The 14,131-nt window shown below is 39.5% G+C and overlaps 2 protein-coding genes across 7 annotated transcripts in view; both read right to left on the bottom strand.

The window, feature by feature from the left end:
* Nucleotides 1-8,503, bottom strand: part of cdkl1 (cyclin dependent kinase like 1 (CDC2 related kinase)) — a 10,065-nt gene extending 1,562 nt beyond the window's left edge. The window contains exons 1-9 of the mRNA XM_008313052.3: nt 7,803-8,503; nt 6,364-6,532; nt 4,923-5,044; nt 3,039-3,111; nt 1,980-2,070; nt 1,615-1,815; nt 1,219-1,301; nt 947-1,003; nt 538-699 (exon numbers count right to left, since the gene is read on the bottom strand). Coding sequence (XP_008311274.2) covers nt 538-699; nt 947-1,003; nt 1,219-1,301; nt 1,615-1,815; nt 1,980-2,070; nt 3,039-3,111; nt 4,923-5,044; nt 6,364-6,531 — 957 coding nt within the window. The 5' untranslated portion in view covers nt 6,532; nt 7,803-8,503. The remainder of the gene's footprint in view (nt 1-537; nt 700-946; nt 1,004-1,218; nt 1,302-1,614; nt 1,816-1,979; nt 2,071-3,038; nt 3,112-4,922; nt 5,045-6,363; nt 6,533-7,802) is intronic.
* Nucleotides 8,504-8,594: 91 nt separating this feature from the next.
* Nucleotides 8,595-14,131, bottom strand: part of map4k5 (mitogen-activated protein kinase kinase kinase kinase 5) — a 31,702-nt gene continuing 26,165 nt past the window's right edge. For all 6 annotated transcript variants that reach the window (XM_025056638.1, XM_025056642.1, XM_025056647.1 and 3 more), the window contains 2 exons: nt 11,331-11,390; nt 8,595-9,553 (listed from right to left, as the gene is read on the bottom strand). In XM_025056638.1, coding sequence (XP_024912406.1) covers nt 9,466-9,553; nt 11,331-11,390 — 148 coding nt within the window. In that variant the 3' untranslated portion in view covers nt 8,595-9,465. The remainder of the gene's footprint in view (nt 9,554-11,330; nt 11,391-14,131) is intronic.

Below are 14,131 nucleotides of genomic sequence, written 5' to 3'. Positions count from 1 at the left end.
AACAGTGTTAACATCGAATACTTTAGCCAAGTGTTCGTCTATATACAGAGGATTTAACTCCAATGATTTAACCACAAAAGCATCGTTAAAGCTGCTGCCACTAAATATCTGATGTCTGAACATATTTTTACAGTTTAAGAAGTACAATTTAAGTAGAAAGTGGTAAAATAAAAAATGTTTTTAATACATAATTCTGAAATGAATATTAATTATTTGAAAATATTATATTGTCTGATACTTCAGGCCCTCCACAGGGGTCACGACCCCAACGTTGGAAAACACTGCCTTAGTATAAATCTTATAGAAGAACTTTAAACTAAAGAGCTACTTTTTATGAAGCAGACAATCATTCATTTTGTAAACATTATAAAGCCCTGCTGTTAGCAAGCTAGCTAACCCAGTATGTCAGGCTGTCATATCCGACATCATTAAAAGTTCAACATAAGCTGCAGAAACATCTTTGGGGCTGTAGCAGCGCGGTGTGAAATGTCCCCAACAGGAAGTACTACGTAAGGCTCAACACTGCGCGCTTCTCACCCCTGGTGGCAGTTGTTTGCGAGGAAACCGTGTCCTCTTGTTGCTGGGACGATCCTGCTCTCGGGACGTGTTCTCGTGTTTTTCCCTCAGGCTGTCAAAGTACGGATGCAGGAGGAGCTGCTCACAGGTCAGACGCTCTGAGGGATCCATCCTCAGACAGCCCTGAATACACACACACACACACACACACACGTTAGCTCCTCATTTTATTCCTCTGACGACCAACAGTTTAATATTTTCTATTTGTTGTGCCTGAAATCATCCCAGAACTTAACCAGATCCACGATTAAAGGAAATGCAGGAAACACAGGAAGATGAAAATTTAAGACCCAACTTTTAAAAATGTTTTTTTTTTACTCTGGGTTTTGTCATAGTTATAACCTCAAAAATCAGAATTAAAAACCTCTACCTTCATGAGACTCAGAGCTTGATGAGAGAGGTTTGGATATTTCTGCTCCAACGTTTCCTACAAAAACAAAAGAAAACAAGTTGACAGTAAGTTTGTCAAACTCACAGATGGATGGTGTGTGTATGTGTGTGTGTGTGTGTGTGTTTAGAATTCTGAGTCTGATTAGACTAGGGGATTGAGATACATTTGAAATTGATTAAGCTAGGACAGGAGAACAGGTAATGGATTACATCTATGTAAAAAAAAACTGTGTGTGTGTGTGTGTGTCTCACCATATCCTGTGGTTCTGGGATGGAAACTCCACTGAAGAACTGATTGTTGGTGAAAACCTGCTCATGTCGAGGAATCAGGTCTCCTGCAGAGGGAAATGAATAAAAATAAAAAGGACAAAATAAAGATATTTGGACAGAGTACAAAAAAAACTACTGAAAAGTGCTCATTTTAAGTATTTAGTTTTATGCTTAAAAATTAAACTTGAACTTGATAACTTTCACAGAAATAATAAACAACATTTCTATTATATTTGTTGCTTATTTTTTTAGAAGAAAACTGCAAATTAGAGTATAATCTATACTTTTACTCTATTACTTCCGGACGTAACAATTAAAAATAAATATATTTACTTTTTAATTTTAAAGTAAGTCATGTTAAGCTTGAAGTCCTCTCACCCAGAGTCTTCCTGATCAGGTACAGTTGGTCCATGTCAGATTTCCCAGGCCACAGTGGGATTCCTGACAGCAGCTCAGCAAACACACAGCCAATGGCCCACACGTCCACCGGGGGGCCGTACTGAGTGTCCCCCACCAGCAGCTCAGGGGCCCGATACCAGCGGGTGGCCACGTAGTCAGTGTAGTAGTCACATGGACCGGCTGAGGGCACAGAAAACAATTATCTACTAAACATTTAAAAAACAAAGTCTTAAAACTGGATGCTCCAATTCAAGACTGGAACTCTATAATGGTTGGTGCCAACAGTGGCCAGCAGGGGGCACTGCTTCACTCAGTGTGTGTGTGTGTGTGTGTTCACGTCTTACTGAGAATTCTGGCGAAGCCAAAGTCACACAGTTTGATGACTTGATGTTTGGTGATGAGGATGTTTTCTGGTTTGACGTCTCTGTGGATGCACTGAACAAACACACGGACAAAATGTCAGCTAACAGCCGGGGTCAAAGGTCACCTTCATGGTTTCCTGCCTCCTGTCGTACATTGGGATAAAGCTATCTATAGTTTTATATGTATTAGATATATACATCCAGTTATAATTTTGGAGAACTGTAAAAAATAAAACTAAAACAAAATCATATATAAAAAATATATATTAAAAAAGTAAGACATCAAGAAGAAAAATTAGTCACAGCTAAGTGATGTATTTTAGTTACATTATCCAACTAACTAATATATTTTATAAATATATATGTATATATATATATACGGTCCAACATATCAAATCTGATTTATAATTAATGATTTGTGAAACTATATATAGTAAAATGTAATGCAACTGAATTTTGTACACGATTAAAAAATTAATATTTTACTTAAATCACATAAAGGAATGGCAGTATAAAATGTTACAAATGTTTAAGTAAAGGATATTTTGTGTAAAATATGACTTTATCGTTTCAAATCCTGTGAAGATCTCCACTATAAGAACCAAAATAAAAAATCTATTTGGCTAAATCAGCTCCTCCGAATCATCTTTCAATGAAAAAACCAACACATTTTAAAGTGTTTTGAGTCACAGCAGTCAAACTCCTGCACGTACACAGTCTTCACACAGACAGCGTTCTGTCTTTACAGATGCTGTCTGTGTAAAAGCTCAGTGTTCAGACATTTGCTGTGATCAAAGATCCCAGTGTGAGGCTCAGTAGAAACAGGACTTGCTGGGTGTTTTTTTTTGGTATGGAGGTGAAACATTAACTATCACTCAGAAGAGGAGAGGGAGCCATAAATAATGAGTTAGTGGGAGCTGGAGGAGGGAGGAGGACAAGGAATTCCAAAAACAGGGGGAGGATTGTAAAAAAGCTACTGTATCCTCCTCTTCCTCCTCTTCCTCCTCCTCCTCTTCCTTCCCCACAGATCCAGTCACTTACATTCTGTTTGTGACAAAAGTTTACGGCCTGCAGCGTCTGCCACGTGATGCTTTTCACAAGATGTTCTGGAACTCTGGAAGACAAAACACAAATCTCACTGAAAAAAATATATAATTATCAAGTTCTTTAACGACTGTCTTCACTGTTTTTAATAAATATTTGGACCAATATAAATCTTCACTGTTTTTAATAAATATTTGGACAGATTTGCTAACCATTACAATGAGGGTTAGCTCAAATGGTAGAACTTAGCATGAGAAAAACAGCATCCGTCACTGGTGTTTAAGACAAGATTATAAAGTACATCTTTTTGCTCATTTTAGCTTTAGACCATTTCACTTTTTTATAAAGATAATCCTAATCCTAATCTATTGGTTTATCAGTATCAGTGTGACTGATCTTTACTATATTAGTGTGTCTTCCGCTAGCTTTTAGCATTTCATGGCAAACTTTGGGCTTAGATGTTACTGTTTTTACTCGATCAGTGCTTCTGTAATGGACAGCTTTACTGGAGCAGAAAAACTTGTAAACGACTAAAACCAAGTTTATAAAACCCTGAAAAAAGAAAACATTCAAACGTGTCTGCTCCTGTCTCTGCTCCTGTCTCTGCTGCTGTCTCTGCTCCTGTCTCTGCTCCTGTCTCTGCTGCTGTGTTGTTCTGACACTTCTGTCCCCCAGACATTTGCAGACAGTCCTGTCTTTATTTCAGTCCTGATGCTCAACACTAACTCTTTGTTTCTTCCAGGGAAAGTCATCTATCAGTGTTGCCTGGGAAATGGTTAAATGGACCTGACACTGGCCGTTAACCACACTCCACACCCCGCCCCTCGTCTTCTTCACATCTGCTGAAGTCTCTGGGTCCAAGGAACAGAGTTGGGGGGGCCGAGGGGGGGGGGGGGGGCAGACAGCCAAAACACTCCCTATAAAATGTGGCCGAACCGGAGGAGTCCCCGACTGCTCCTCCTCGACAGCAAAGCATTGTGGGACCACAGCATCACTGTAAACATTCCACAGCGAGCAGGTCAGCCTCCCCTGGAGACCAACACTGTGCCCATCACAGTCGGACAAAGCAGCGAGGACGCTGTTCTACATGTGTAATGTAGAAATAATAGAAAGTACACAGCACTTTGTGTAATGGAAAGTAGCCGAAGTAGAGATTTATGTTGTGGGGATTTTAGTAAAACACTGCCAGTGTGTGAGGACAGTGTGTGTGTACAGTTTATGTAATTATGGAGAAAAAAACCCCAAAACACTTGAATTGGGTTTTTATCAGCTGAAGGTGTTACTGTTGCAGAGGTAAAAAAAAAAATATAATCTGACTAAACTAAAATTACTGCTTCTTTATTTTGGGCTTTTGTGTCCATGGGTAGGACATTTCATCATGTTGGGAGCTGACTGGTAAAAAAAAAATCAAGTTCAAAGACCTGGACTCATGCTTGATCGGTTCCAGTGATCCTTTTTTTTTGTCCCTCCGAATATTCAATTAGTACAGATGCTGATGTGACCCTGGGAAAGTCACCTTAACTTACTTATATCTGTACATCTCCAACTTAATCCTTTCACTGCCACCAGTCACCACGTGACACCAGTGGTCCAGTCCATCAAAGGAGACTAATATGGAGACAAACAACCATTCACACTCACGTTCAAACCTATGGTCAGTTTAGAGTGAACAGTTGGTCTAACCCACAAAAAAAAACAAAAAACAAAAAACTCCATACAGTCAATTCAAGATTAATCAACAGATTTGTTACCCCATGGCATTGAACCTGTGACTTTCATGCTGTAAGGCAAGACCACTAACCACTCTTCCACCAAACTGACATCTAAAAACAGGTCCCCTGTCCTTGTCAGACCACAGTAGCAGTAGTTTTAGTGACCCACCCTCTGGGATGTCGGTCCAGTTCGTTGAGGACCGTGTGGTCACAGTATTCAAACACCAGGTGCAGCTTCCGCTTGCGTCGAAACACCTCGATCAGGTTGACCAGGTTGGCGTGTTTCAGTTGCTTCACAGAAAAAAGAAAACATAAAATCAGAAATGAAAGAGAAAAAAAAAAATCCACAGTCAATTATTTCTGCCACTTCATCAGAGGTTAGAACTACGAGTTGCTAAGTTTAAGCTTTTTCGTTAGCTAACATTTAGATATCATGTGGGCTAACTTCTAGATATTTTGTAAATTTCGCTTTTAGATTGTGATCTTTCATCATGTTCTGATAAATTTTATTGGAATATATCAAGTCTTTTTTTGTATTTTTTCTTTTTTTTTTCATATTTTTGGTTTACTAAAGTTAAAATGTTTTGCGCTAACTTTAATGGCCCGTTTTTCCAACATCTAATTTTTGGTTGTCTCTATCTGGAGTTAAGTCTTAACTCATTTTTTTTCATATTTTTGGTTTACTAAAGTTAAAATGTTTTGCGCTAACTTTAATGGCCCGTTTCTTAAGTCTTAACTTATATGTTAGCTAACTTTCTTCTCCTTGCGTTTAAACTTTTGATGCATGTAAAACGTGTGGATCGGGTAAATTGGGATTATCTAATCCAGAATACCTGAAAATATTTCGCACATTAACCCTTTACCTTCATGGCAAACATTATTTACATTTTTAATCCTATTTTCCATGGATTGGATGGTTTCATTAAAAGTTCAAGGACAGTTCCAGACATTTCAAGGACATTTTCACCTGCTTCTAAATTTAGCCTGGAGCTTTTCCATTGGTCCAGTCCAGTCTTTGGTTTGCTCTTATCAAACACACTAAACTGTTAACAGATGGTGATAAACATGCTGTTGCTCATGACAACCGTCCCCATCCTGTCCTATTTATGAGCTGCTGCTGCTGCTGCTGCTGTAGTCCAGCAGGACACACACTCCTCCACCCACTGCATGACTAATTCAACCACCCACCGCTGTAACAAAACAACGGTTTTTGGGGAAATTATGTGGAAAAAATACAGTCAAATAACTAATAACTAATAACTGTTTTCATCCCGGTGAAGATGTTTAAAGACTGGTCTGAGACTAAAACTGACGGTTTGGAAATGACTTTTTTGTTTTTGTGGCTCAAAGACAATAAAATGCACAGAACTTAACTATTCTTATATTTAAAAAATACTACTATAAAATTTAACTCTTAACATTAAGTTACAAAAACACTGCTTGTGATCCTGCAGTGAACAACAGCCACTACATACAGGGCAGCAACAGAACGAAGGTTTGTTCTACATTACAGAGGAACAACTACGGTATAACTTCACAAAAAGAAGTGTATCACAGAATTAGAAGACCATGTGTGTGTGTGTGTGTGTGTGTGTGTGTGTCTTCTTCACCTTGAGCATCCTGATCTCCCTCAGTGCGATCTTCTTGATGATGGGATCGTCCTCTGACTCCACAAACTTCTTGATGGCTACGATCTGTCCTGTGTCTCTGTTTCTGCACTTGAAGACGACGCCGTAGGAGCCTTCTCCAATCTTTCCAATCTTTTCATACTTCTCCATCCTCAAAAAAAAAAGGAGCAAAAATATATCCTCAGTCTGCAGGTTGAACAAGAACAAACACATCAGCAACATCTCAAAAACAGTTCAAATGAAGGTTAGACAAAAGATTTTTTTTTTACAAAAGCTACAAATTAGCTTGATGACCAAAATACTTAACATTAGAAAAACTATAAAGCAGCTAAAAAACAACAATCAGGTTGATTTAGCACAAAAATAATGACGGTTATAAGTAAAAATTCAAATAAATAAAAGCTAACACTTAGTTAGCATTCAAATTGAAAAAGTATGCTAGAACCAAAACAATGTAGTTAGCTGGGCAACAGTAAAAAGTTAGACTAAAAGTTATTTAAATAATATGCTACTTTACATGTGCTGTATGTGTAGCTACCGTTTATACATATGCTACTAAAAAAAAAACAATAAAGCATTTAGTTAAAGGAGATTAGCCATATTATAACCTGTGTAAAAGCAGAAAATATAGCAACATTTGACCCAGTGGTACAAATGTTGCTAAAATGTAACATAAGTAAACAATTGTCAATAAAGTAAAGTAAGACATAATTAAAACCCAAACATGGCTAAAAATAATATTAGGACAAATACCCTTACATTCTCATTTTAGCACAACTTACAGTATGGCACCAGAAATTATTTGACATTTAACTCTAGTCCAACAACAACAAAAAAAAAAAAAAAAAAAAAAAAATCAAACTATTACTTATTATTAACTTTATCAAAATGAACTAAATATGAGCTCATGGAAAAAAGAAAACCTCAGCTGATGTAAACCTGAAAGTTTACATTAGACTCAGGTTAGATTTAACCTCATAAATGTTCAGGACTAAATGCTAATTTAACCTCTGGCTCCGCTTCTCAAAGATACATTTAAATGAACCAAGAGGCAACGTTACACCTGTGTGTGTGTGTGTGTGTGTGTGTGTGTGTGTGTGTGTGTGTACACTGTTAGCCTGAGCTGCCAACACATTTGCAATGCAAACCATATATGAGGTCACATCCCACAGGGATGGAGGGTGAAAACAGATCACACTGAGGAATAAAGGGAGAAAAATCAAAGAGCTGCACTGAAGAGCAGGAGCCGAAGAAATGGTCACGAAATACGAGGAAAATTATTTTAAAGTAAAGCTGGAGGATGGAATAATAAGATGAAAAAAATATTACTCTGCATCTGTTCAAAAAACAGTGAATGCATCCACTTTCACGTTCCTGCAGAAATAAAAGTCAAAAACAGTGAATAAAATGTGTGAACTTACTTCGAGAAGAATCGTCCTCAGGTGTTAATTACTTCTCCTTCTTCTACTACTTTTTCCTCCACGGTGACGATGACGGTGTTCGTGGTCTGACCTCAGCTCAACTGTCTGTGCTCGTCCAGCAGCCTCTGCATTTAAACACAGGCTGCAGCTACAGTTAGTGCCGCTGCAACAACATCCGCTCCACACCTTCAAAATAAAACACATACACAGAACGAGCAACGGAGTCGTTGATTTTTAACGTCCTCACTGACAGACTCTCTGCCATCTTTTCTGAGAAGAAATAAAGAGCGAAATTAGATCAACTTTTCCTTTCCTTTATTCTCTTTTATGCTTTTAGCGTTCAGCAAAATCTAACATTTTTTCCGTTGCAAATGAGTTCATAAGTTTAACCCTGTTTTTTTTTATTCTTGAAAGACATACATCGTACATCCGGTGGAGTCACTGCTGTTTTCTCTTCATCTTTCATCACAGAAACAAAACAAGAACTCTGAGCTCCACCTTTAAAGTCAGGATTCCTCTGAGGTTTTGTTACTGTGACGATTACTACAAATTAAAATCACAGGTTAATGTGACGGTTCAGGTGTGTTTGAGTCACACCACTGAGACGCAAATAAACAAAAGAGGAAAAGTTTACTCATTCAGTCACAGTGAGACCAATTAGCACCGACTGCTGATGTCAGAGGAACGACAGACTAAAGAGGGGAGATCTACAGCTACTTCAATACCCCCCCCCCCCCCCCCCCCCCCCCCACTAGGGACTCATCTCCAGAAATAAACCCAGCAGCCATGTCATCATGTTAACAGCATATTTTTTATTTAAAAAAACGGCATACATTAAATCATTTAGTCAAGGGAATGCGGAAGATGTTAAACAGAAAAACACAAACTACCCTTGAGCATCGTCCCTCATTTTGTTGTTTTATTTTAAATTAAAAAAAGGAAAATGTACAAAAGTGCTTACATGGTGCAAATAATGAGAATTAAAAGGGACTATAAAAGAAAAAAAACACACAGAGAGGTTAAAAATGTACATTATATCCAGAGGTTTGAGACAAAAAAAGGAGCAGAAGCTGTTGCTGCTGCAGAAGAGGGAGGGGTTCTACTGGGTGGTGACGCGCCGTCATGGTCTGGGATTCAAACATACCCTATTAATGAAGATGAGGTTAATAAATATTGCTTTAAATAACCCACCTATCTGCTGGGTCTCTGTACAAACCAATGGATTAATTTGTCTACAAAGTTTAAAAAAAAAAATCTTGACCCTGGTTATAAGATTAATGACACTGATGACAAAAACAAAACACCCTAACCTCCCAAGGATTTCATACAATCACATACAGTATATCTGTGAGTACGGTTTTCATGGCACTTGATTTTCTGCTATAATACCTGCAGATGACTCTCTCTGTGTGTGTGTGTGTGTTGACAGCACGGAAAAGTCAGGAAAATGTAACGTGTATTTCTTGAAGTTGTTCTGCTGGTTTTTTTCGAGGATCCTCACGACTCCCGTCTTCAGGACTTTTCCTTTTGTTGCCGTTTCCACTGACCTGTCTAATCGGTAACAGGAACTCCAAAAGACACTTTGTTTTCTATTATTATCCCACATCTGAGATGTCTCCTGCCTAACTTATTCTCAGACCTGTCCGGTCTGCGTCAGGGGAAGTCAGTAACTGTTCTCGTGACCTGCTAATATGCAGAGGTTGCTCAGGGCCGTGGGGTTGTCCGTGGGTCGGCTCTCCAGAACCACAACTCTGGGGAAGGAACAGGACCCAAAGAAGAACAGTTAAAAGTTGTTTTCTTAAATTGGAATATTTTACCATTTTCATTGCTTTGTTAAAAAAGTCAGAGGACAAAAACAGCAGGATCATGCTAAAAGCATTCAACCAATAACAGGAGAGAAGTGGTTTTATGGTGGACGAGCACACTGGAGTGAAGAATGGCATTATGGGAACAGATCACATGGTGGGAAAAGATTCTGGGATTTGTTTTCTCTAAGTTTTCTACAAATTAAGCGGAGATCACTGCGAGTGGATTCAGGTCAAGAAAATCACACACCACATTATATTTAAGAACTCTTTGAGACACAGAGGATGGAACAGTTCCAACTGCAGTGACAGTGTGACCTCAGCCTCAGGTCAACAACACCTGTTTGTCGGTGCACTTTTAACGACTGTTAAAAGTCAGTTTGGCTGTGATGATGTCACATCGGCAGCAACGTCATGTGGCATTAGACTGGTGATGGTGGTGTGACAGCTGAGCGCAGAAGCTCCGCTCCATACTGTCCTTTCCCTCAGATGAAATTACAGAGGCAGGAGAGTAGGAAAAGAGAGAGCAAGAGAGAGAGAGAGAGACTCACCCTGACCAAACTGGCAGTGCCTGGGCAGTGGTGAATAAAACATTGAAGAGGAGGAGTAAGTGGGCAGAGAGAGAGGGAGAGACGTGGAGTCAACAAACCTGACTGACATCTACGCTGAGGAGAGAGTATGTGTGCACTGAGCATGCTCAGTCAGTGTCTACAAGCGGAAGTAAAATCCTACCCTGTGCCAATCGCGCCCTTCATGACATCATCACTACAGCCGAGATGTTTCACGGTGTATTCCAGTGATTGAAACATAACTGTCGGCCATGTTTATAGTCAGGAGAGTAAACGTTCAAATGTGGACATTGTACGTTTGCATATACGTTTACACAGCACCGCCTTCAGCCATGAACCTGATTAAAACACATTACGCTCAACGTTAAGTACGTGTCTTTCCTGCGTCCTCTCCGTTCAATACGTGAGGAATTTTGTACTTTTTCACGTAGCTACCCCAACGCATCATCATCGTCACAGAAAACTGACGCCAAGCCTGAAAAAAAACAATAGTGGAGTCAACACCGCCCCCTAGTGCATGTGCTGATCAACAATCATGCCAAACATACATATGTTGTATGTGGTCAGTGATGTGTGACACAGACGTAAGCATTCATGTATATAAAGGGAGAAAAAAATGAGGAAGAATTTTAAAAAATATTTCTGTATCTATTTGCTTTTTGAGAATCGAAAAAAAGAAGGATCGATCAATGAGGACAGGCATCGAAAAAAAGAAGGATCGATCAATGATGTTTCATCACTGATGTTTCCATCACTTGAAAACATCAGTGATGGAAAGTGATCAGAACAATCAGCCTGAGACAAAAACATGTTTGTGGGTCAGGGACAGAGGCTGCAGCTCAGTGAGAGACACATCTGTGTGAACAGCAGGAGGTGAAGCAGACTGCGTGATGGTTTCCAGGTAGTAGAGAAAAACACAGAGACCTGAGGGAGGACAACTATTACCACCAGTGTGTGGTTTCATGGAAATTGTCGGAGCTGATAGATTATGCAATCAGTAATTACAGAGAGGAAGAAAACAGGAAACAGAGAGGACAAAAAAAACAGAGGGGCTGTGAACCTTCAGAGACGTCTAAGATCGTTGGAGTTTTGGTAGAACTCCTGCTGTTCTGCCCTGTGATGTGGTTTAAGATTAAAATATCGCTGTTACTCACCTGTCAGAACCCAGGAGACGGAAAACTCTGCTTGGATCACAAATCTCCTGGGTCACCTGAAAAACAAAAACAAAAACAGGAATTAATACGAAAAAAGATTCATTTCTGAAATTATAAGGCCTTGGAAGCCAGTTTGGTTTTACATTCCTTAGAACTCACCAAAAAGGTTTATCTTATTGGACTCTGATGGGTCTGACTATTAGCACAGTGTGATACATGACTATTTTATTGACTGATGAGATTTAATTTTGAAATGTGTGTCTCTAAAGGCTTGAAAATATGACATTATCTACATTCACTTAGATTCTGCTAATATTAAATGTAAAACCTTCTACCGACTGGCAGTAGTCATTTTGGATAATTCAGTAACACTGAACTACACTGGTCCTCTACTATTAGTTAGTTAGTTGCATTCAAAGCGAAATGGGAAAAATCGCGAAACAGAGGCGAGATAGTTATTATATTATTTACGTATATATTAACCCTTTACGAACCCTCCCCAGACTGCATTACCCAGACTTTCCCACACAATTACATGTAGGGTGGCGACGGAGAGCGAAGTGAACGAGAGAGTGACCGACAGACAAGGGGAGATGCTGAGAGATGATACGATGCATGAGCCAATCAGTGTGAGGAACAGAAGAACATGCTCAATAGTACACCGAGTACGCATCGTACTCGTACACTCAATAGTACACCGAGTACGCATCGTATTCACCATGCGTATGCTGCGTACGATCTCGTCTGGGTAAACAAAGCTACCAGCGACCGTTCGCAAATGGGCTTATCTCAATTTCAAAACCAGAATCCACATTTTTAAAGCAAAAAAAAAAAAAAAAAAAAAAAAAGATTGGATTAAAAAAAAGAGGGAGCGAAAGGAGAACTATTACGTTAACCCTTAAGCACGGCTGCATTAATCATCGGCTAAAAATGGTTGGTGTACAGCTGTAGTCACAGGTGATGGAGCTGTAAACATTTACACACAGGATGAAACATTAATAATGTGGTCCTGGTGTCAGTGTGTGTAGGATAAAAAATGTCAGACTGGTGTGTGTGTGTGTGTGTATTTAAATTTTATGTGACGAATGTTTACACTGAGATCAAGGCTACAACGACCTTTGACAGAAAAAATGTCATCATGTTTTGTAACCGATTGTATTCAAGGGAGTGAATGTGTGGTCTCCAGGCACTCTCTCTCTCTCTCTCTCTCTCTCTCTGTGTGTGGTGCCGTGCACAATCCTGGTTGTTTTTCCTGTTTCAAGTCACAAGGTGTAGCCTGACACTCAGGAGTGACAAAAACACAAAAACAGGCTGTGATGTGTGTTGACACGACATGAAAACGTGCGGAGAGACGATGGAGAGATAGACGACGGCTGACACCTGCCAGGTGTAAGTCCTTGGCCTGGGGAGAGATCTGATCTGTTCCAAGTCTAAATGAGAACAAGGTCTCAGGTGTTTCCAGAGGAGCACCCACCACGGCAGGCATGGATCAACAATGCCTTCGCTTTTTTGCAGGGAATCATAACCAGACGCCGGCTGAATTATTTAGCGCCGCTCCCTGTTGCGTGACGGCTTTCGTTTATGACGGAGCATAAATGTTGCATGGCTGCTGACATTACAAAAAAAGTCGACCTTCTGTGTCGGGCTGAGTGCATATGACATCGACGGGGCTCTTAAAAAAGGTCGACCCCTGCCACTGTATCGCCTTCCATAAAAACAGAAGCGTCTCACCTCCCTGTGATCTCCTGAACTTTCATTGTGCTGCTGACCCCGCGGCTCGTGATCACGTGAACACTAGCTCTCCTCTGTGACACAAAGAGGGTTAATCTGCTGCCATCACTACAGCGTGTCACCGCGCATAAAAGCAGACGACACTCAGGCTCTTTGTGCAGCCCGGTCAGAGGTGTTTGTTCACGTGTGGGACGACAACGATCGCATTCATGTCGGCAACGCAAGTCTCTGAGCTGTTGTCACATTAGAAGGATTAGAAGATTAATCAATGACTAGCTAATGACTTAATCAACAACTGCACATCTTAAAAGTTCTTTTATAGAAATAGAAAAATTACTTGATTCAACTTTTAAGTAATTTTCACAGCTTGAGGAATGAGAGAAAGTTAAAGAATTTTATTTTTGTCGTTTTAAGGCCAAGTTAAGATTAATAACAATAGTCCTATCTATGTCTCTTTGGGAGCTTCTGGCCTGGTAGTTAGAGTTGGCTGGTGTGAACCGTAGTGTTGAGCGAAAACTAAAAAAATGTTTGTGTTCCGTGGGGGCAGTAAGGTGTTGCCAACTGCAGCTGTTTCATGGATGGGTTAAACACAGAGGATGCATTTTATTCAAATCAATAAAGGATCCATTATATAATAATAACAATGAATTGAACTTTTTTTTAAATAAATGCAGCCCAGATCTGTCAACTTCAAACCAACTAACACTTAAAACCTAAAACAGAGATGTCAACTATTTACAACATTTCCAGTTGTTGACAGGGTAACTGTCAAGCCCCTCAGCCTCCTCCCAAGTCCACACTTTCACAGCCTCCTTCAGATCAGCTCTGAAATGTATTTAAAAAACTGTAGTTTCTACAAAAACTGTTTTAAATGAAAAAGGGGGATGCATTTTATTCAAATCAATAAAGGGTCCATTATATAATAATAACATTAATGAATGGAACTTTTTCTAAATAAAATAATTTTTAAAAAAATGTTTTAAATGTAAAATGAAAATAAATCAAGTGAAATCAGTGCAAGTAAAACTTTGGCAGTGAGTATCATTTGCCCTGCATTACCCCAGTGCCCC

This window comes from Cynoglossus semilaevis, chromosome 1 (genome assembly GCF_000523025.1).
Source record: "Cynoglossus semilaevis isolate Cse_v1.0 chromosome 1, Cse_v1.0, whole genome shotgun sequence".
Lineage (NCBI taxonomy): Eukaryota > Metazoa > Chordata > Actinopteri > Pleuronectiformes > Cynoglossidae > Cynoglossus > Cynoglossus semilaevis.
The sequence above is the reverse complement of the archived record's forward strand: the minus strand, read 5'-3'. Positions and strand labels throughout refer to the sequence as shown.